The sequence below is a fragment of the Dermochelys coriacea genome, chromosome 10 (genome assembly GCF_009764565.3).
Source record: "Dermochelys coriacea isolate rDerCor1 chromosome 10, rDerCor1.pri.v4, whole genome shotgun sequence".
NCBI classification, from domain to species: domain Eukaryota; kingdom Metazoa; phylum Chordata; order Testudines; family Dermochelyidae; genus Dermochelys; species Dermochelys coriacea.
In genome coordinates, this window is record NC_050077.1 from 111,496 (window position 1) to 135,291 (window position 23,796).

The following is a 23,796-nucleotide window of genomic DNA, read 5'->3' on the forward strand; positions in this document are numbered from 1 at the left end:
CCATTAGAAGTCCAGTTGGCAGGGCTGGCAGGCTCCCTACCTGGCTCTGCATGGGTCCCTGGAAGCAGCGACATGTTCCTTGGCTCCTAGGCAGAGGGACTGCCAGCGGAGCTCCGCATGCTGCCCCCACCCCAAGCGCCGGTTCTGCAGCTCCCACTGGCCCTGGCGGAGGCAGTGAGCATGCACCGCACAGAGCTGCCTAGCCATGCCTCTGCCTAGGAGTCGGAGGGACATGTTGCCGCTTCCAGGGAACTCCCTGAGGTAAGTGTCACCCGGAGCCTGCACCTCCTCCCACACCCCAACCCCGTGCCCCAGGCCTGAGCCCCCACCTGCACCCCAAACCCTTCATCCCCAGTCCAACCCCAGTCCCTGCATCTCCAGCAGGAGCCATCACCCCCTCCTGCACCTTTGCCTGAGCCCTGACCCCTCTCCCACACTCCGTACCCCTTCCCATACCCAAACCCTCTGCCTCAGGCCTGAGCCCTCTCCTGAATCCCAAACCCCACATCCCCATTCCCACCCCAGAGCCTGCACCCCCTCCCGCATACCTGCCACAGCCCTGAGCCCCCTCCCGCACCCAAACTCCCTTCTGGAGCCCATATTCCACACTCACCCTTGCACCCCAACCCCCTTCTTCAGCTGAGAGCCCCTACCCACACTCTGAACCCCTCAGATCCACCCCCCAGCCTGGAGCCCACTCCTGCACCCCAAACCCCCTGCCCCAGCCTGGAGTCCCCCACACACACACCCTGAACCTCTCATTTCTGGCCCCAGCCTGGAGCCAACACCCCCTCCCACATCAGAACTCCCTGCCCCAGCCTAGTGAAAATGAGAAAGTGACTGAGGGTGGGGGAGAGCCAGCGACAAAGGGGCTCATTTTTGTGCAATTAGAAAGTTGGGAACCCTACTTGATATCCTTTGTATACAACATTATGGTGTTATAAATCAATTGATTCAATTACTTATCATTTGAGGTTCCGACTCCCACAACAAGCTATCTCCCCCACAAAGACAGACACCATCAATCAAATTAAATCAGTACTATTCACCACTGACTGGACCCCAACTAGTATCATCTGCCATAATAATCCAAGCTCAAATCAAATCCACTTTTAAATGTGTATAAAACTATTTTACTTTAATTTTGTTCCTTGTTTACATGAATCATAATATTCTTAAAATCAAGGCATACTTAAAAGCAACATTAATTTTCTCTAACGCTGCCTGCACTTTCTAGGCACTGAAGGCTTTGAACCATCTCAGATGAAAACTAGGACAATTTTACTAGAAAAGAAAAGAAAGTCTAATTATTATATCAGTCAATCAGTGATGAGAAAGAGACAAGGGAGGTGAGGTAATATCTTTTATTGGACCGATTTCTGCTGGTGAAAGGGACAAATTTTCCAGCTTCACTCAGTTTTGTTTTACTTTTTGTCCTCAAGGGAAAAAACCTGCTCTCACTGAACTTAAGAGCATGGAAATGAGCACATCTTTTGGAATTTTGTGTGGTTTTGCATAGAAAAAATAGTTGCCTTAACAGTTTAACTGAGCATCATGGGATGGCAAAAGCTATCTTAAGCCTGTGTGCACTCTAAGAAAATAAAGGACAGTGGATATTGATTTTACATATTTTTAAATGCCAATCATAATACTGCTCTAGCTCAGAGGCGGATTAAGATTTATTGAGGCCCTGGGCACAAAGAACATTTTGGCCCCCATGAGCCCCACACCGCCCTCATCACAGGATCCAGTCCCCTGCTCCTCCCGTTCCTCCCCAAGATCCCACCCACTGGCCAGGCTGAGGCCGGAGCTGGGCCATGGCAAGAGCTGCCCAGGGAGCCTGGGCTGCTGTGGGGAGCCCTGGACCCTCCACCTGTCCTGGATGGCACACCTGGGGGGCACAGACACATGCCCAGTTTTGCCAAAAAGAGGTTAAGGGGGGTGAGTGATGGGATTTGGGCCAGCCCCATGGGGGGGGGGCGGAGAGAACAGCTCAGGCCAGCTCTGTGGAAGGTTGATGGGGGGCTTGGGTCAGCTCCGTGTGGGGAGGGGAAGCGGCTCGGGTCAGCTCTGCACCTGGTGCTGGGGGGTGGGGAGGGGAGGAGGGCTTAGGCTAGCTCCACATGGGAAGGGAGGAGGGAATATGGTCACCCTAATGGCCCGGATCCGGTTTCCAGCCTGGATTGGGGGCAGAACCTCAGGGGGAAGAGGAGAGGCAGGGGGGCAGAGCTACAGATCCTGCACCAGTGTCCCCTCCCCCCCACCCCACTTTTATACAGATTCCGGCTCTCCTGCAGTCCCCCAAATCCAGGATCAGCTGTGAAAAGCAAACGATGCAAAAGAATGCAATCCTTCTTAGATTCACTTTAATGATCCTGCTGGGCTTTATGGGAAAAGTTCTGTGTATGAGAAGCACAGGTACAGTGCTTCACTCTTTTGGGAGCTGCAGTATAGGGAAGACAGAGAACACCACTGCCCACATCAATGGAGATTTTTTCCTGTGCTGGTCTCACAGAGGGCTCTTCCCACACAGCCTAACAGAAGCAAGAGCATGGAGCTAGCCAAACTGCATAAATTTTGCTTGTTTGCTGTGCTGGCACCCTAGGCACAATTTCAGCAGAGTGTCAGTAAAAAAAAACGGGTTTCAGAGGAGCAGGCGTGTTAGTCCGTATCCGCAAAAAGAACAGGAGTACTTGTGGCACCTTAAAAACGCAGACTATCCCTTGCAAAAATAAACCCATGCATATATTGTCCCCCCTTTTTGACCCAAGCAGCTAGTCAAAGTTTGGGCCTTGGGGATGTTCCAGCTGGAAGCAGAAATTGATGCAGTCTGGTATTTTCTTTGAAGCAATCTTGTTTATTTAACATGGAATGTACAAAATCCTGGGTCTCTGAATGCAGAAGGAACCAAAAACAAAAGGAGCAGTTTCTTAGCTTATAGCCTATGAGCCTCTTTTGCCCACACCAGACCCAAAAGCTCTCCCTCTAGCTTTTTCCAGAGTCACACTGTGCTAGTGTCCTCCTTAGCTTTTTTGTCTCTGTTCTAAGTTTCCGTGTGATCTCTCCTCTCAAAACACACATACACACCCCTCAGCCAAAAGCTTCCGGGCAGCTTACAGTTATGTTAATCGAAGGATGAGTTCACATCTATCAGTCTGAATGGGGTTTTAAGTCAATCCATAACCAGGTTTCCCCCAGCTCATAACAATGTTGTATAAATAAGCAACACTATGGTAAGGTTTCAGAGTAGCAGCCGTGTTAGTCTGTATTCGCAAAAAGAAAAGGAGTACTTGTGGCACCTTAGAGACTAACAAATTTATTTGAGCATAAGCTTTCGTGAGCTACAGCTCACTTCATCGGATGCATTTGGTGGAAAAAACAGAGGGGAGATTGATATACACACACAGAGAACATGAAACAATGGGTTTATCATACACACTGTAAGGAGAGTGATCACTTAAGATGAGCCATCACCAGCAGCAGGGGGGGGAAAGGAGGAAAACCTTTCATGGCGACAAGCAAGGTAGGCTATTTCCAGCAGTTAACAAGAACATCCGAGGAACAGTGGGGGGTGGGGTGGGGGGGAGAAATAACATGGGGAAATAGTTTTACTTTGTGTAATGACTCATCCATTCCCAGTCTCTATTCAAGCCTAAATTAATTGTATCCAGTTTGCAAATTAATTCCAATTCAGCAGTCTCTCATTGGAGTCTGTTTTTGAAGCTTTTTTGTTGAAGGATAGCCACTCTTAGGTCTGTAATCGAGTGACCGGAGAGATTGAAGTGTTCTCCAACTCATTTTTGAATGTTATAATTCTTGACGTCTGATTTGTGTCCATTCATTCTTTTACGTAGAGACTGTCCAGTTTGGCCAATGTACATGGCAGAGGGGCATTGCTGGCACATGATGGCATATATCACATTGGTAGATGCGCAGGTGAACGAGCCTCTGATAGCGTGGCTGATGTGATTAGGCCCTATGATGGTGTCCCCTGAATAGATATGTGGACAGAGTTGGCAACGGACTTTGTTGCAAGGATAGGTTCCTGGGTTAGTGGTTCTGTTGTGTGGTGTGTGGTTGCTGGTGAGTATTTGCTTCAGATTGGGGGGCTGTCTGTAAGCAAAGACTGGCCTGTCTCCCAAGATCTGTGAGAGTGATGGGTCGTCCTTCAGGACAGGTTGTAGATCCTTGATGATGCGTTGGAGAAGTTTTAGTTGGGGGCTGAAGGTGATGGCTAGTGGCGTTCTGTTATTTTCTTTCTTGGGCCTGTCCTGTAGTAGGTGATTTCTGGGTACTCTTCTGGCTCTGTCCATCTGTTTCTTCACTTCAGCAGGTGGGTATTGTAGTTGTAGGAATGCATGATAGAGATCTTGTAGGTGTTTGTCTCTGTCTCAGGGGTTGGAGCAAATGCGGTTATATCGTAGAGCTTGGCTGTAGACAATGGATCGTGTGGTATGATCTGGATGAAAGCTACAGGCATGTAGGTAGGAATAGCGGTCAGTAGGTTTCCGATATAGGGTGGTGGTTATGTGACCATCGCTTATTAGCACCGTAGCGTCCAGCAAGTGGATCTCTTGTGTGGACTGGTCCAGGCTGAGGTTGATGGTGGGATGGAAATTGTTGAAATCATGGTGGAATCCCTCAAGGGCTTCTTTTCCATGGGTCTAGATAATGATGAAGATGTCATCAATGTAGTGCACGTAGAGTAGGGGCATTAGGAGACGAGAGCTGAGGAAGCGTTGTTCTAAGTCAGCCATAAAAATGTTGGCATACTGTGGGGCCATGCGGGTACCCATCGCAGTGCTGCTGACTTGAAGGTATACATTGTCCCCAAATGTGAAATAGTTATGGGTCAGGACAAAGTCACAAAGTTCAGCCACCAGGTTAGCCGTGACATTATCGGGGATACTGTTCCTGACGGCTTGTAGTCCATCTTTGTATGGAATGTTGGTGTAGAGGGCTTCTACATCCATAGTGGCTAGGATGGTGTTTTTAGGAAGATCACCAATGGACTGTAGTTTCCTCAGGAAGTCAGTGGTGTCTCGAAGATAGCTGGGAGTGCTGGTAACGAAGGGCCTGAGGAGGGAGTCTACATAGCCAGACAATCCTGCTGTCAGGGTGCCAATGCCTGAGATGATGGGGCGTCCAGGATTTCCAGGTTTATGGATCTTGGGTAGCAGATAGAATACCCCAGGTCTGGGTTCTAGGGGTGTGTCTGTGCGGATTCGTTCTTGTGCTTTTTCAGGGAGTTTCTTGAGCAAATGCTGTAGTTTCTTTTGGTAACTCTCAGTAGGATCAGAGGGTCCCTGAACATCTACCAACGTGATATATGCCATCATGTGCCAGCAATGCCCCTCTGCCATGTACATTGGTCAAACTGGACAGTCTCTACGTAAAAGAATAAATGGACACCAATCAGATGTCAAGAATTATAACATTCAAAAACTACTCGGAAAACATTTCAGTCTCTTTGGTCACTCGATTACAGACCTAAATGTGGCAATTCTTCAACGAAAAAAGCTTCAAAAACAGACTCCAACGAGAGACTGCTGAATTGTAATTAATTTGCAAATTAATACAATTAACTTAACTTGAATAAGAGTGGGAGTGGATGGGTCATTACACAAAGTTAAACTATTTCCCCATGTTTATTCCCCCCCGCCCCCACTGTTCCTCAGAGGTTCTTGTCAACTGCTGGAAATGGCCCACCTTGATTATCACTACAAAAGGTTTTTTCCCCCCAACTCTCCTGCTGGTAATAGCTCACCTTAAGTGATCACTCTCATTACAGTGTGTATGGTAACACCCATTGTTTCATGCTCTCTATGTATATAAATCTCCCCACTGTATTTTCCACTGAATGCATCCGATGAAGTGAGCTGTAGCTCACGAAAGCTTATGCTCAAATAAATTTGTTAGTCTCTAAGGTGCCACAAGTACTCCTTTTCTTAATGGTTATTATGAGGCTGTTCAGGGTGAATACTCCTCAGAAAAAACAAGCTGATAAAAAAGTGTTTGTTAATCAAAGCTGCTTTATATGCAACATTTCTACATTACCAACCAAGCTGAAAAAAAATGAAATAATACTAAATGCTAACTTTTAATAATAGTGAAAGCACTGTACTCTGAATCATAAGTTTTACTGGAGTTGACAGGTGTTTTTTTTTAAACTTAAAAACCAATTGTTTTCAGCATTCTGATCATACACAAGGCAATTTAGACATTACACTTTCCATACAGTTTATTACACATACTGTGAAACACAGACATGACCACTAAAGCTTAGCACACTAACTGCTACAGAAAGGGATGTGTCACCTCTAATTTTTCATATTCTAATAACTCACACAATATTATAACAAACATTTCAAAAATAAATTTTCCTCTGAGCTGAAAGTAAGCAAAAGAAATTCCAGTCTAAAGTGCAATTTAAATTAAAAAAAGAGAAGTGTTTGAAGACAACAGCTTATAAACTGGTTTCAGAGTAGCAGCCGTGTTAGTCTGTATTCGCAAAAAAGAAAAGGAGTACTTGTGGCACCTTAGAGACTAACAAATTTATTTGAGCATAAGCTTTCGAGCTATAGCTCACGAAAGCTTAAGCTCAAATAAATTTGTTAGTCTCTAAGGTGCCACAAGTACTCCTTTAGCTTATAAACTATTCATCCTCGACTGTAACTACAGCATTACCAGCCTTCTGCTTCAAGAAGGGTTTACAACTGCTCAAAGCAAATATCAATTTAAACATGTTACAAAACAGTTCATATTTTAGGCAGAAGTGTAAAGCAATGAGATTATGCTTCCATTGAGCTCTGCGGTCAGGAATACTAATGCTCTATAACATGTTCACAGAGATGTTAATGCTGCACTAAATAGGAAGACTCAAAATTTCCCATTTCACGTGCACTACTATTCTTAAATATTTCCACATAATTTCTCAAGCAGTCAACAACATAGCAGTTTGTTGCAAATTAAAATGTGCTTCTATATTCTTAAATTGTTCTGCTGCTTATTTTTGCACTCTAATAACTCAAAACATGTTAGACTTTGATCAGGCTGCATCTTTAATATGCCTGAAGAAATCTGATTTAGAAAGAACAGTAGGCACCTAGTTAGTGTCACGTGAACTATCATCTGCCTTTCCACTAAGTCTATTAAAAAGTGAAAAGTTTCTTATATATACACAAGGATACAGCTGCAGCTCTACATAAAAAAATCGGTCAGTTATTGTATTAGACATTTAAATGTGCGTTTACTTGATTACATACAGTACAGATTTAAAGTTTTTTTATATCTTCTAATGGACATTGAAAGAACTGAAGTATTTTATTAAAAACTATTTTCCACAGACAATGCCGAAAACTAGGCACCTAAATTCATACTATGCCTAAATATAGATTTTAGGTGTCTAAAGTTAGGCATCTAAATCTGAAAAAGTGTTGACTTAACTGTATAAGTTACAGCTACATGCACATTTCAATATTGCATTGAAATACTGAGGTCCTTATTACATTCATTTTGATGTATAATCAACTTGGTTTCTCTATTTTAAATAGAAGAAAATTAAATGCAAAATTTTACATTAGACACTGTTGAAATATTAAAAACTTACAAAAACTCAGAAAATTCAACCTTATAACATAAGAATGGCCATACCTTTTCAGACCAATGGTCCAACTAGCCCAGTATCCTGTCTCTGACAGCACCCAGTGCCAGATGCTTCAGAGGGATGAGTAGAACAGGGCAATTTTGAGTGATCCAAGCTCTGTCATCCAGTCCCAGCTTATGGCAGTTGAAAGTTTAGGGAAACCCAGAACATGGGGTTGCATCCCTGGCCATCTGGGCTCATAGCCATTGATGGACCTATCCTCCATGAACTTATAAAAATCCTTTTTTGAAGCCAGATGTACCTTTTGGCTTCATAACATCCCATGACAATTACAGCTGTGACAGTAATCACAACAGGATTACAACACATAAATATGTAAAAATTTTATACCACCTATTATATTACAATTTATATTGGCTATAATCAATCATTTAGATACGCAAAAGTTATTTTGCTTCTCATGGATCTTCCGATAGCCCCAATTAACAACTTCTACTGTAAGCTACTATTATTAAAGAAGTTATTCAAAGTCTCTTGCAGTAATTACCTAACTTTGTATGTAATAACATCATAAATGATGGAGGTATTTCACAGGAAATACACAGAACATATGACCATGCCCCAAATTGTTTATAATCCAACGTGCAGAGCCTATATATAGGATTTGTGACTATGGCCCAAAGAGCTGACAATTAAAGTGCTCATCCTACAATTTTAAATGCCCGTAGGACACAGTCCTGTAATCACATCTTGCAGATGGACTCTTGTGGAGCCCCTGTAAAGTCAATGATGCTCTTAAATCTTTAAATACTTAAATCTGATTGTAAACATGCATCTAATTTTAAGACTACTCATACACATATCAACAGTATCTGACTAACTTGATGAGTGAAAATAAAACTGACACCAGGAAGTGAAGGACAGATTAAAAGATAAACAATTACAAGGTTTGCTTAAACTATGCAAGGTTACATCCTGATTGTTTCATTTTTTTTAAACTGCGAGAAAACTTTTTCTATGTTTACTGAAGCTATCCAAACACAAGCACTACTTAGACTACTTCATATATCATTAAATTAGATCACTGTATATCAAAAAGGGAAACAGCAGCTAACCAATATCAAAAGCTGGTTTTTTTACTCAAATCAGAGATTATACTCTGCACATAAAAAATAACCATTAAATCAATACTTTTTTTAAAAAAAAGTGAACAGCATATTTTCATAAATATAATATAAAATGAAACACAAACCATGTAGGATTTTACAAATTACATCAATGACAGCAGATACTTTGACCTTATTTTCCAATATACACTAGTTGTCCATTTCTCCCAAAAAACTTCATATTTTTTTATTCTCCCTAAACAGATCGCAAAAGCCACTATACAGTCCTTCAAAACCCTCCTCAAGATCCATTTCTACCATGATACTTACAGTAAACCACTCAGTGATAATATCTTGGCAGGTGGACAGCAGGAGTTACTGATAATGGCTGGGATTTTCTAAAGAGGCCATTGAAGTTAGGCACACAAATCCTACTGAAAGTCAACTGCCATTTCAAGTTTATTTTGATTCAAGACCTGCTATTTGTTGCATATATGGCATATATATCTACATGTTCCAGTCATTATTACTCTTGTTCTCCTTTGCCCATCCTCTGCATTCATCTATTACATCTTGCCATAATATAGGGCTAATCCTGAAAACACAAGTATGTGAGTAACTTAAATGCAAATTAATTTGCAGGATCAGCCCCTTAGACTGCAATATGGGTCTGTATAGCACCACGGGGCCCTAATCTTGATTGGAACCTCTTGGCAGTAGTGTAATGCATGTAATAGTACATTTTAATAGATATAAGTGATGACTAACAATTCATTAGATAAGTAAATGAAGTTTTCATTATGGACTGATTGATACATCCCTTCAACTGAATATAAAACTTACTTTTAGGAAAAAGAAAATCAAGAACCAGTTAAAAATGAGAAAAAGCACACACTGAAATGACCGAATAGTTACAATATTGGCAGAAATCATCACACCAAACACTGCAAACAGACCACCAAACTTTACAAAATTAAAACTCATTAATGAATGTATATATAATTTAGAAACTTGGATACATAAATCTCCACAGACATTATTTTACCAAGAATTAGATCCCAGAAAAAGCCTCACCATCCAGAACTAATATTCCTGTTATTTCTATCAGAAACTTTAATAATTATAAGCATGTTCCTTATACAGTTTACATCTCAAAAACAATTCATATTCCTAAACTTTGCAACACAGGAAGGAAATCTATTACCTGCTGCATAGAAAACACACATATAATATTTACAGTACATAAATTTTATGGCTAACTACAGCCAGAAAAGTAACTGAACTAACATTAACAGAAAAGCAACTTCTTACATATCAGATGTGCTTTAAAATAATCATTACACAAATACAGTCTTTAGGTCCTAATACTTCATTAGGATTTGCTAGCACTGATTCCTGTGCCCCAAGTGTGACACTGCAAAACTGCAGAAATCTGCACTAGGTGGCCCTAAACAGAACATATTTATAAAAGAGTATAATTATAAAAGAACAGTAGCAATGTTATTATGTGGGTCTATTATAGACCACCAAATGAGGAAGAGGAAGTGGATGAATCATTCTACAAGCAGGTAACAAGATTAGCTAACACACATGAGCTAGGATTAATGGGGGATTTTAACTTCCCTGTTATCTGTTGGAAGACTATTACAGCAAAACGTAATATGTCCTGCAAATTCTTAGCATGTGTAGGGGACTGAGGAAACAAGTAGGAGTCATCCATTTTGGATTTGGTTTTGACCAACACAGATGAATTAGTTGTGAATGTGAAGGTCAGGAACTTGGGAGGATATGATCATGATCGGATAGAATTTGAGATCCTATGAAAAGGAGGACATGAGAACAACAAAACAAGGACAATGGACTTCAGAAAGGCAGATTTCATCCACTCAGAGAAATAATATGCAAGGTCCCATGGAGAGACTAATTAGCTAGAAAAGGAGTTGAAATGGGCTGACAGTTCCTAAAAGATGTAATACTAGAGGCTCAGCATCAAACTATTCCAATGCAGATGGAATATAAAAAGAGCCACAGGAGGCCAATGTGACTGCAGGAGCTTTTTAGCTATCTAAAAACCAAAAGGGAACCATGCAGGAAAAGGCAGGGTGACCAGACGTCCCAATATTTAGTTGTTTGTCCCGCATACAGACTGATCTACGCTATTTGTCCCAATATTTTGCTTTGGCGGCACTCCGGCTTTTTTTTTTTTTTTTTTTTGCTTGGGGTGGCAAAAAACCTAGAGCCAGACCTGGTCGGGGGGTGAGCCTGTGGCTGTCCCCCCATGTGTCCCAATATTTTGTTCTTGTCATCTGGTCACCCTAGAAATAGGAGGGGCATGTCACCAAGGAAGATGATATGGGAATAGCATGAGCATTTAGAGACAAAAATCAGGAAAGCCAAGGCAAAGAGTTACAGCTGGCAAGGAATGTTAGAGACAACAAGAAGGGGTTCCTTAAATATATCAGAAAAAAGAAAGATCAAGGGCAGTGTGAGTTCACAGCTCAATGGAGAAGGTGAGCTGGTAATGGAAGATAATAGGAAGGCAGAGCTGCTCAATGCCTACTTTGATTCAGTCTTCTCACAAAAAAACAACATGTGACCGGACATCTAGCCAAGTTACCACAGACAATAAAGGGAAAGGGATGCAGATCGGGATAAATAAAGAACATGTCAGAGATCTTCTGACTAAACTGAATGAATTCAAATCAGTGGGACCTGATGCTATTCACCCCAAGGTACTGAAAGACTTAGCTGAAGAAATCTCAGTGCCACTGACAATAGTATTTGCTAACTCATGAATGACAGGAGTGGTCCTGGAAGACAGGAGAAGGGCTAACACAGGGGGTCCCCAATGCGGTGCCAGCGGGCACAATGGCGCCCGCTGGGGCAGTTGTGTGTGCCCGCAGGACACCACGCTGCCAAAATGCCACCGCCAAGCGCGGCCGCTGGAGAACCTTTGGCCAAAATGCCACCGAGAAGCGTTGCCGTTTCTTGGTGGCATTTTGGCGGCGACACTTCTTTCCGCGGCCACTTCTCGGCGGCATTTTGGCAGCAGGGTGTTTGGCGCCCACCATAGTCTTGTGGGAATATGAATATGCTATTCCCACAGAAAGGTTGGGGACCACTGGGCTAACATAATGCCCCTCTTTAAAAAAGGGGGAAAAGGAGGATCCGGGGAACTACAGACCAGTCAGCATGACTTTGATACCTGGGAAGTTACCAGAGCAATGGATAAAACATTCAATTTGTAAATACCTGGAGGATGAAGAGCTAATCAGTAGCAGCCAGCATGGATTTACTAAGAACAACTCATGTCAAACCAGCTTAATTTCCTTCTTGACAAGGTAACTGGTTTGGTGGATGGGGGGAATGCAGTGGACATAATATGAATATGAATAATATGAATGCTGGACTTCAGCAACACTTTTGACACAGTCCCACATAACAGTCTCATAAGTAAGCTGCAGAAACACAGGCTTGGTGGAACTAAGTGGATTCATAAATAGTTAAACAACCACAAACAAAAAGTAACTATTAATGGAATTATGTCAGATTGGCAGGAGGTCTCAAGTGGAGTTCCACATAGATCTGTTCTGGGTCCGGTGCTGTTGAACATCTTTATTAATGACACAGATGTAGGAATAGAGAGTATACTGATCAAATTTGAAGATGACACAAAGCTGGGAGGGGAGGGTTGCCAACACTTTGGAGGATAGCTCTAAAATTCAGAGGATTCTTGATAAACTGGAGAACTGGGCTATAGACAATAAAATGAAATTTAGCAAAGACAAATGTAAGGTGCTACACTTAGGGAAGAAAAATCAAATGCACAAATACAGAATGGGAAATAACTGGCTTGGCAGCAGCATTGCTGAAAAGGATCTGGGAGTTGTGGTGGATCACAACCTCAACATGCGTCAGCAATGCAATGCTGTTGCAAAAAAAGCAAGTACAATGTTAGGTTGCATTAACAAAGGCATAGCATGCAAGTAATGGCAGATGATAATACCGCTCTACTCAGTGCTGATTAGGCCTCAGCTGACGTACTGTGCCCAGTTTTGGTCACCAATGTATAGAAAGAATGTAGAGAAACTGAAAAGGATCCAGAGGTGAGTGACAAAGATGATCAAAGGGATGGAATGCAAGCTATACGACCAAAGGCTGAAGGAACTGGGTATGTTTAGTTTGAAAAAGAGGAGATTAAGTGGGGACATGATAGTCTTCAAACACTTGAAAGGATGCCATAAAAAAAAAAAAATGGAGAAAAGTTGATCTCTTGCACCATGTAGGGCAGGACGACGGGCAATCGGTTCAAACTACAGCATAGGAGATTTAAATTAAATCTTGGAGAAAAAACTTCCTAACTGTAAGAACAGTAGGACAATGAAACAGACTGCCTAGGGAGGTTGTGGAAACTCTTTCACTGGAGGCTTTCAAAAGGAGGTTGGATAGTCCTCTGTCTTGGATGATTTAGAAACAACAAATCCCACACCTTGACAAGGGCTTTGCAGCCCTTTCTAAACCTATGATTCTGTGCTCACCAAAAATCTGAGAAATTACTTAAAGTTAGAGGAAAAAGAACGAGGAGTACTTGTGGCACCTTAGGGACTAACAAATTTAGTTGAGCAAATAAAAGTTAGAGGAAATCTCTCAGAACTCCAGCAAGTTTTACCAGATACCAATTCTCTAACCAAAAGTACATCTCTGTACATAAAGTCACTGATAATATTGCAAATGTCAAACTGACTGGGGGGGGGGGAACTTACTCATCTCCATCTGGACAGATTCCTGTGGTCTCATCATATTTTGTACAATAAACATCTGGACTGTAGTTAAAAGTCCCATCACGCCTTCGAATGGGTCTACGACGACGTTGATTTAGGAAATGCCAATGAAAACAGGTAAATGGTCTGTGCTGGGTACACTTGTGCTGCAAGAATAGGGGGCACTGCTCTGTCCTAAATTCCTTTAGATACCTAAAAAAATTAAACAGTGTTACAAGTTCATCCTATTGGAGGTAAATTTATTACAGGATTAACAAGGAACTTGTTAACATGCACAGCCCATGAAAGAGTGTACAATTTTATCCTGTATAAAATTATATTCTCTACATACATTTTACTGTTTAGCTACAAATTAAATGTGACAATTTTTAATTAAAAATGCATTACTATTGAAGTTCACAATGTAATCGCTGTATACTATGTTGCACAACTTAAATAATAACGTTTATATTAGGGCTGTCAAGCAGTTAAAAAATTAATCGCACTGTTAAAAAATAACAGAATACCATTTATTTAAATACCTTGCAATGCTGGCGACAAAAGTGTCATGCAAATGCCTGTTCTCACTTTCTGTTGACATTGCAAATAAGAAGAGGGCCTAACCCTAAACAAATTTGTTTGTCTTAGAGATTGGCTGAATAAGAAGTAGGACTGAGTAGACTTGTAGGCTCTGAAGTTTTAAATTGTTCTGTTTTTGACTGTAGTTATGTAACAAAAAAAATCTTCATTTGTAAGTTTCACTTTCACAACACAGATTGCACTAAAGTACTTGTATGGGGTGAATTGAAAAATATTATTTCTTTTATCTTTCACAGTGCAAATATTTGTAATCAAGAATATACACTTTGATTTCAATTACAACACAGAATACAATATATTCTGTAGAAAAACATCCAAAATCTTTAATAAATTTCAATTGGTATTCTATTGTTTAACAGTGCAATTAATCACGATTAATTTTTTTAAACACAATTAATGTTTTGAGTTAACCATGCTTAATCAACAGCCCTAATTTATATCAAATACTGCAGTCAAAAATCATGTCTACAGGATTTAAAAATCATACAGCAGTTCCAAGCACTTCAAAACAAATTACGTGAACATGAATTCAGACTCCCTCCTATTATATTAGATAATCCTACTAGAGCTACTTTTTCAAATAACCACATTTTGTTTTGTGTTAGAAATGCCTCTTAACTCCAATAACTCCACACCACAGACTCGCATTGCATAGAAGTCTATCCTGGGAACACTAACATGAGAGATGCGGGACAGATTGCAATTTCCTTCACACTGCTACAGTAGTCTATAGGATGCCCGTGCAGGAGAGGGAAGGTGGGTAGAAGTGAACAGGAACAGCACAGGAAATGAAGAAGAGGGAGTTTATCCCAGGGACAAGAAAGACCAGGGATGATGGAAAAGAATACAAAAGTTACTAGGGAAGGTACTGGAAGTTTGGAGGAGCTTGGTTATTGAAGATTGCTACTGCACAAACTATTGACATCTGGGGGTTATGTGATGCTTTTGGCAGGTTGTATGAAGTTACTTGCAGTTATTTCACTGTTTACCTCGGAAATCCCCAGTAATCTAGAGGCTGGGGGTAATTCAGTTATTGGGGATGTTTATGAGGGGTGTCAGGGTTATCCAGGAGCTTCTGGGATACAGTCACAGACGTTATGTTTCTTGTTTGTTTAGGGGTAGTTTAGGTTACTGGGGGTATAAGAGTGTCAAGGAATGAAGAGATGGTTATGAAGTCTTTAAGGATGTCTCAAGGGTTATGAGTGTCTTGGGTGCATGCTGGTGTTTATTTAGGGGATGATAGAAGGCTAAGGGAGCGGTTTAAGGAGAATTAGGAGCTGTTTAGGGGCTGTGAAAGCATTGGGGCATGTGGGAAGTGTTACGGGGCGGTGGGGGTGACTTGGGGGTGGGGAGGCCTGTAGGGCGGTGTTTCAGGAACACTAGAGGGTTGTACGGTGGGTTAGGGGCGCTCGGGTACTGTTTCGGGGATAGCGAGGCCGCAGGTCGCGTTAGGGGCACTCGGGCCGGCTTCCGGGGCCGCCGGGCGAGTTAGGGGCTCTCGGGCCGCGATCCGGCGCCGGAGGGCAGCAGGCTCTCACAGCCCCTTCCCGGCCGCCGCCCGAGACCCTCAGCCGAAGCATGAGGCCGCTGGACCCAGGCCGGGTGCGAAACCAAGTCCGTTACCAGAGGGCCTAGGGCCCCCGCCCGGCGCTGGGCCAGGGCCAGGGCCAGGGCCAGGGCGGGAAGGGTGGCTCTAGGGCCTGATACCTACGTATAGTGCGTCGGCTGCTCGGTCTGCGGGGACCCACCACCTCGAGAAGCCGCTTTCGAAACCGACGGCATCTTCCTCAGCGGTAGCCACAGCGCAGGCGCCTGCCAGGCCAGAGACACCTCCCCCAGCCCCGCCCGGCGCGAAGCCCCCCTCGTCCCCTGCTAGGCCGGGGGGATAAACCCCACCCGGGCATGGAGGGGGAGTCTGGGGTGGGAGGAGCTGATCCCACAACGGACAGGCTTTGTGGGAGCTACTCAACTCATGCCTCCCGCACCGCTAAACTGTTTACAGCGCAGGGAGACCGCGGCCCAGGGCTGCTTTAACTCTGCAGCTTGGAAAGCTTTGGGACGCTGGAAAAAAAGAGGTCTTGTATGCATGAGATTGCAGAGGCCAGAGCCACACATAGCCGCCTCCCGATGCCTCTCAAGCAATCACTCACGGCTACGCCTCAGGGGGGGTTCCTTGCTCACTGGGATGATTTAGCAGCAGACTCAGGTAAGGCACAAAAATGAAACTCCCTTCGCTACAACGGCATGCTGCTTGAAATGAGGCCTTCCAAAACCGTCTCCCTACATTACTCACAACACCTTAGATCCGCCCTACTGCTGCCGGCTCTGCTCCCTGTCCCCCACCTAGGGGCTGAAAGTGTCATGTGCCTTTCCTAGATGTTGGCAAAAGAAGAGGACAGGGGAAGCATTACATTTTTAAATGTGATCTTTTTTCACAGCGATACCCTGAAATATGCTTTTCTGTATGTATTTCAGAGTGTTAACTTTTAATGGTGGTTCTGTTGTAGCCTTATTATAATACCATTACTCTTTGAAGACGTTACACATTAAATATTCTCCTCCTGGATGCTGCTGCATTACTTAGTTCCTCCCCCTGGCCCTTAACTTCATCCCTAATGCTGATCCTATAACTACAGTCACAGACAGGGCCAAATACTCAGTCCATCTGTCAGGTGTAAGACTTCTTTCCCACAGACTGCCTCAAGGCTTCAACTAAGGATACCCATAAATCCACCAAAAAGGAGTACTTGTGGCACCTTAGAGATTAACAAATTTATTTGAGCATAAGCTTTCGTGAGCTACAGCTCACTTCATCGGATGCAGCTGCAGCTCACGAAAGCTTATGCGCAAATAAATTTGTTAGTCTCTAAGATGCCACAAGTACTCCTTTTCTTTTTGCAAATACAGACTAACACGGCTGCTACTCCGAAACCTGTCATAAATCCACCACTTGCTAACCATATAGCAAGAAGGCCCATCTTATTCTGCAGTATTAACCCAATTTTACTGTTAGAGAATAAGTTTGTCTTCCCAGGGAGCTACTGGTCTAGTGAATGAGGCATAAGCCAAGTACTAAGGGACCAAGATTCTACTTCTGATTCCCAAACTCAATAAATGTCACAGCTCTAAGCCTCAGTTTTATCACCTATAAAACAGAAATAATATTTCATGAGGTCTTGTAAAGCACTCTGATAATATACAAGATTAAGACAAGGCAGAGAAAGATGTAGAAATAATCTCCTAGGCTTGTGCTTATTCTTATAGGTTATATGGGAGGTACCAACACCAGTTTGTAGTTAATTTATATTTAAAGGAGCTCAGTGGCTTAGGCATTTTACTACACAGCTAAACACATTAAGAGTATGTTTTAAGATTAACTTTTAAATAGCACTGCACTTTTCTACTATGCACAAGTGTACCACATCTTCAGATGTTTGTAACTTCAGCACTAGCTTCCCACATACTGTATATCACAGTATATGTGTAAAATTTAAAAAAAAGAAAAGGAGTACTTGCGGCACCTTAGAGACTAACAAATTTATTAGAGCATAAGCTTTCGTGAGCTACAGCTCACTTCATCGGATGCATCCGATGAAGTGAGCTGTAGCTCACGAAAGCTTATGCTCTAATAAATTTGTTAGTCTCTAAGGTGCCGCAAGTACTCCTTTTCTTTTTGCGAATACAGACGAACACGGCTGCTACTCTGAAACCTGTAAAATTTAAGAATCACCACTTGGAAAGGTAAATAATTGTGTTACACTGAGAAGTGATTTAAAAAAAAACACAAACACATACAGCTGCTGGGTTATACTCAAACTTCATAGAGTCTTATCTACCACCCATCATGAAATTAAAGAGGTATGTATATAAGATTTAGTTTGTTCTTCACTCCACTCAGCACTGGACTTTTTTAAAAACCACACACATAAGAAGGGGTGATAGGTGGAGAAAAATAAGGGTATTTTGAGGAAGACTAAATGCATTTGATTCTAAAGGCAGTGAAGTTCATGGCCACCCTGTCACCTCCTTCAGGACATGCCCTTAAATACCTCATTTGTTTCATTGCTATCAGCCTTTGTTATAACTGTTATACCAATTTAATTGGGATTCCAAAAAACTGGACTTAAAATATTTACCAGACACTTTTTAGCCATGAGAGATGACAGACTAAGGAGGGGACAACAGCAAGATTCCACAGAAAACATAACTTTGGTTGGTTTCAGAGTAGCAGCCGTATTAGTCTGTATTCGCAAAAAGAAAAGGAGTACTTGTGGCACCTTAGAGACTAACAAATTTATTTGAGCATAAGCTTTCGTGAGCTACAGCTCACTTCATCGGATCAACTTTGGTTGTTGCTCACAGCTTTACGCAACATTAGCCCAACATGATTTCTACCAGTTTCCCTGCAACTACAAGCATTTTAAATAGTAGCTATGAAGTTTACTTTTCTGTTTAGTAAAACTGTGAGCAGTAGCAGACACACTAGAGTGGTTTGGCTGCAGGATCAGGAAAACAGTTTTGCTTCCATTATGCATGTGAGTCACAGCTGGAAGATAGTTTTTGCAGTCTTAAAAGCTAGAAGCTTAATTTTGTTTTTCAAATGAAAACTTAAATTCTGTAGAAATGGATGGTTTCAACTCCTTCTCTTGCTAGGAAAAGTTTTCTAAAAGCCAGTAGTAAGTAGGATGTATGATTTTAAGACCTGAAAAGTTAGGATTAATTTTGCATTTTAGATTTACCCAGATACTGATTTGCTCTTCACAATTAAGAGGATTGTTTTTTTGCCTTCATGAATGAACTGTTCAGTTACATCTACTGCAAAAGGATCTTTTCTACTGATGACAGAGAAAGTCCATCTCCACCATAGAGCTATGTTTAGTTCTGTAGTGTAGAAAACAGATTTATTAAATTCATATTGACAGTGCATTAAAAGAGTTATATGGAACTGACCTAACACAATAATAGAGTACAGAATATGAAGTTAACATTCAGCTTGATAGTAATAATGCATATATGTATATAGCTATCTTCACCATGCTTTACTAAGTAATTTATTATCCAAGTGTCATTGTCACCTTTGGCTTAATATTTTTGTATCTTTCTAACTTTCATATTGTAATAAATTCAAAATCTTAAAAGTCAGATGATGGGGGACAGGTTGTCCACAATGGACTGTATCAGTACAGCAGTGTTCACATATTCAACCTTCTGATTGCACCTAAGTGGACTTAAGAGTCCACTTGATTAACTCTGTTGCCATGAGTTATATGAGGATTACCAAGAATTACCATTGATAACGAGGAATCAGGCTTGCAGAATAAAGACAGTGATGTGTGGGGGAAAACAAGAGTTTCCAGGCAAGTCAATGCAGCATCAGATCACCTGGAATACAAGCAGTTTCCTAGGGTGCCTGCTATCACAGCTACCCTCCCACAGGTCAGCATTTTTCCTGTTGGGATGGTGGCAGCATTTTGTTTTCTGGGGTCTCATCTAACAAGCCTGGCACCTGCTCATGGAAAACGGCTCCCAGTTGCTCGTCGACTTCTGCCTCCTCCCTAAAAACGCACCAGAGCAGCAGCCCTATCCCTAGCAAGCTGACCGGCAGCACTTTCACCCAGGGTCTTCGATAGTCACTTCCCATGGACCTGTCCACAGACCAGACCCGCGGGCTGGCTTTGCTGGTGGAGAAGGGGATGGGCCTAGAGCTCTCAGACTCCGCTACATCCTCGGGCCCCGGTTGCCGACTGAGACGTCGCACTGGACAGAAGGGACAAGAGAGCGGGCGCGGCCTGGAAGGAGAAAAGGAAGAAGAAACGCGACGTAAAGCGAATCACAGGCTCGTCTCCTGCACGGGCGGGATCCGACCCCCGCCCCAGGAAAGCCCCACACGGAGCAAGCCCGCGCCACCTCTCACCGCCAGCGCCACAGGATCGCGCGGCTCATCCCGTTCCACCACCACTACGCGTCACGTCCGGCGCAGTGCTCCACGCTTCCGGTCTACAGAGCGGATCTCGTGTGTCGGCCGAGAAACTAACGCAAGATCCCCAAACCTCCCTGCGCCGTGGCTCCTTCCGGTGACGTATCAGAATTAGCGACCTTGCTACGACTGAGCATGCGCACGTGTCCGAGCATGCTCCGTACTATCTGCTGAAGCCGCTATCCTCCGTTGTCTAGGTGAGTCGGAAGGTCCAAGCTGCTGAAAAGGGAGCCGGGACGGCCATGGGCCGTTTGTGCAGGGGCCTCAGAGCGGGCAAAGGGTGCGCGAGCCAAGGTTCAAGGGGCAGATGCGCTACCAGGAAGCCGGGGAGGGGGAGAGGCGATAACATTTACGGGAAATGGGGTGAGCCATCTGCAGTGGTTTCCGAAGTGGGGCGGAGTGGCAGGAGGCTCGTGCTCCTAGCTGCGGGGGGCTTTCAGCGTCCGTCCCTGGGGCGTTAGAGGCATAGTGTAGCCCAATGCCTAGAACCCAGAAGTATTTAGGCTCCTAATTTTCATTTATTTAAGATCCATGGAAACGATCCTGATGCACCCCTGCCCCCATTCTTCAGCTGGTTTGCTGACTCCTCATTAGCTTCTCTAGGGTGAGCTAGGCTAACCTATGCTTTAACCTCAGGAAGGTGGACATTGGCGGCAGGGGGGAGTGGAGTGGCTCTAGCTTGGGTCCTGTGAAAAACCAGAGATGGTATCAGACTATGTAGTAACCTGCCATGGAATCTGGAATGGACACTGCTGACAAATGAGGATTGGGAATCAAACCCCAGACACATTCCTGCTATCCATCCCCATTGATAGCTGTTAGCCTATTGGTGATCTCCTTTTTACACTTTGGCAACACATGTAAACCTTGTGGCACCTTAGAGACTAACAAATTTATTAGAGCATAAGCTTTTGTGAGCTACAGCTCATTTCATCAGATGCATTTGGTGGAAAAAAAAGTTTTTTTAAAACACTAAAGTGCCTCAAGTACTCCTTTTCTTTTTGCGAATACAGACGAACACGGCTGCTACTCTGAAACGTGTAAACCTTGTTATACCTATAAGGTCTTACTAAATTGAGTATGGAAGGAGCGAAGTATTTTTTCCTCTCAGGCTTTTACCCCATTAATGTGTTTGTTTATATTGTAGTAGGGATGAATTTACTCATTGCATAAGGGTTTTTGGTAAATGTGTATCACTGATACTGCCTTCTTTCTCTGGTCTTTCTACAGCTGGGCAGAATTGGCATATATAGACAAAGAAGATATGATGTTTCCAAAAGCACCAAGGTCTCTGCATAATCCTTCTTGAAGGCTCCTTATGCATTTCCTGAGCACTTTACCCAGTATGGGGTTTTCTTTGCATGTTCCTTGATGAAGAGCTCATTGGACAGAACTGCCGGTCCAGTATTGCCACAGTTGATTCCAGCTATATGTTCAGCACAAACCAAAGTGAGGCTTGCAGTCTGATGGCTTCAGTGCTGCTTGTATACAACCTGACATGAAAGTCTGGATCCAATAAAATATCTCTCTTGCCTCCTTCCATTGGGTTTCAAACAGAGCAAGCTTATTTATTCTCAAGGCATGCTGAAAAGCTTATATTTTTACCCAGGTTTACGGAGACTGGGAGTGAGATAAGCGTGTATCTTGGAACATAGTTTGAGAGTAGCGCCATGGCTAGTTGTATGTTTTTAGGGAGTTCTCTGCTTTTATAATAAAACATGCTTTTACATCAGAGGAGAGGATGTCAGAACAAACAGCCCATCATAGATGTGTAGTCACATTGCTTAATGCACTACTCCAAAGCACTCAAATACTGCCATGGTTAGCTCGGTATAAAAACTTACATTAAATTCTATTCCATATATCTTTAAAAATATATCAAGGGTGCCCATTTAGATAGAGAATAGGTTGTGGGGTGTTTTCTGGCTTGTATATAAAAATAATGGTGGAAATCTGGTTCATGCAAATGTGTACTTTGATTAAATGGTCTTGAGCAGAAAACTGTCGTGAGATGTGGCTGACACTAGTTCCAGGTGTATAATATGAACTAGGTTCATACTGATTAGTGCCTGGTAAATTCGTTATCTTCCTGGAAAGTAGATGCCTCAAGCATATTATCCAGCAATGCACATGCTATATGAGCTCATGACTTGTTCCTATTAATACCAATACAGCAAAATCCACAGGGCTGGAGTCCTTATTGTGCTGTGCCTTGTACAAAGATGCAGTAACAGACAGGCAAGGCCCCCAAAGAGTTTACAGCTAATTCAAGACGTAAGGAGATGGGAGAGGCATGCAACAGTAATGGTGGAGGATTTCAAGAGTAATAGGAATGCATGATAGACTATGCATAATTGGCAGGTTTCAATTAGTCACCTCCTCCCGTGAGTATATTAGTATTAGGTCACTGATAAAATTCCACTAGAATTCTTTGAGGGGGTCAACGAATGTGGACAAGGGTGATCCAGTGGATAAAGTGTATGGGGACTTTCGCAAAGCCTTTTAAAGGTCCCTCACCAAAGGCTCTTAAAGCAAGCAGTCATGGGATAAGAGGGAAAGTCTTGTCATGGATCAGTAACTGCTTAAAACACAGGAAACAAAGGGTAGGAATAAATGGTCCATTTTCAGAATGGAGAGAGGAAAATAGTGGTGTCCCCCAGGGGCCTGTACTGGGACCAGTGCTGTTCAACATATTCATAAATGATGTGGAAAATGTGGTAAACAGTGAGATGGCAAAATTTGCAGACAATACAAAATTACTAAAGATAGTTAACACCCAGGCAGACTGCAAAGAGCAACAAAAGGATCTCTCAAAACTGGGTGACGAGGCAATAAAATGGCAGATAAAATTTAATGTTGATAAATGCAAAGTAATGCACATTGTAAAGCACAATCCCAACTATACATACAAATTGATGGGGTCTAAATTAGCTGTTACTGCTCAAGAAAAATCTTGGAATCATGGTGGATAGTTCTCTGAAAACATCCACTCTATCTATAGTACCAGTCCAAAAAGCTAACAATGTTAGGAACCCTTAAGAAAGGGATAGCTAGTAAGACAGAGTATCACAATGCCACTATATAAATCTGTGGTATGCCCACTCCTTGAATATTGTGTGCTGTTCTGGTTGCCACATCTCAAAAAAATATATATTAGAATTAGAAAAGGTACAGAGAAGAGCAACAAAGATTACTAGGGGTATGGAATAGCTTCCATAGCATAGAATAATAGGACTGGAAGGGACCTCAAGAGGTTATCTAGTCCCGTCCCTTGCTGTCATGGAAAGACTAAATATTATGTAGACCTACCCTGACTGGCATTTGCCTAACCTGCTCTTAAAGATCTCCAATGATGGAGATCCCACAACCTCCCTGGGCAATTTACTCCAGTGCTTAACCACCCTGACAAGAAGTTTGTCCTAATTTCCAACTTAAACCTCCTAGTTACAGTGTAAGCCTACTGCTTCTCGTCCTATCCTCAGAGGTTAAGGAGAACAATTTTTCTCCCTCTTCCTTCTAACAACCTTTTATGTACTTGAAAACTATTATCATGTCCCCTCTCAGTCTTCTCCAGACTAAACAAATCCAATGTTTTTCAATCTTCCCTCATTGGCCATGTTTTCTAGATCTTTAATCATTTTTTTCCCTCTCTTCTCTGGACTTTCTCTAATTTGTCCACATCTTTCCTGAAATGTGGCACCCAGAACTGGACACAATATTCCAGTTGAGGTCTAATCAGTGTGAAGT

The 23,796-nt window shown here is 42.7% G+C and overlaps 2 protein-coding genes across 10 annotated transcripts in view; both read right to left on the bottom strand.

Moving 5' to 3' along the window:
• Positions 1-18,999, bottom strand: part of UNKL (unk like zinc finger) — a 129,464-nt gene extending 110,465 nt beyond the window's left edge. For 6 of the 9 annotated variants that reach the window (XM_043494037.1, XM_043494034.1, XM_043494033.1 and 3 more), the window contains exons 1-2: positions 18,812-18,999; positions 13,476-13,685 (exon numbers count right to left, since the gene is read on the bottom strand). In XM_043494037.1, coding sequence (XP_043349972.1) covers positions 13,476-13,685; positions 18,812-18,999 — 398 coding nt within the window. Of the gene's footprint in view, positions 1-13,475; positions 13,686-15,783; positions 16,797-18,811 lie in introns of those variants that run through there. The other 3 variants (XM_043494039.1, XM_043494032.1, XM_043494035.1) reach the window with 3 other exon arrangements.
• C10H16orf91 (chromosome 10 C16orf91 homolog) lies at positions 18,943-20,183 on the bottom strand. Its single transcript, XM_043494045.1, has 2 exons — positions 19,987-20,183; positions 18,943-19,861 (listed from the first exon to the last, which is right to left on the bottom strand). The coding sequence occupies exons 1-2, from the start codon at positions 20,013-20,015 to the stop codon at positions 19,510-19,512; spliced, it is 381 nt and encodes a 126-aa protein (XP_043349980.1). The 5' UTR covers positions 20,016-20,183; the 3' UTR covers positions 18,943-19,509.
• Positions 20,184-23,796: the final 3,613 nt, after the last annotated feature.

Excerpts from the sequence above, each read along its gene's own strand:
- C10H16orf91 (XM_043494045.1), bottom strand. The coding sequence starts at position 20,015 with ATGAGCCGCGCGATCCTGTGGCGCTGGCG. Across the intron at positions 19,862-19,986 it reads GCGATCCTGTGGCGCTGGCG|GCCGCGCCCGCTCTCTTGTC; the intron begins GTGAGAGGTGGC and ends TTCTCCTTCCAG.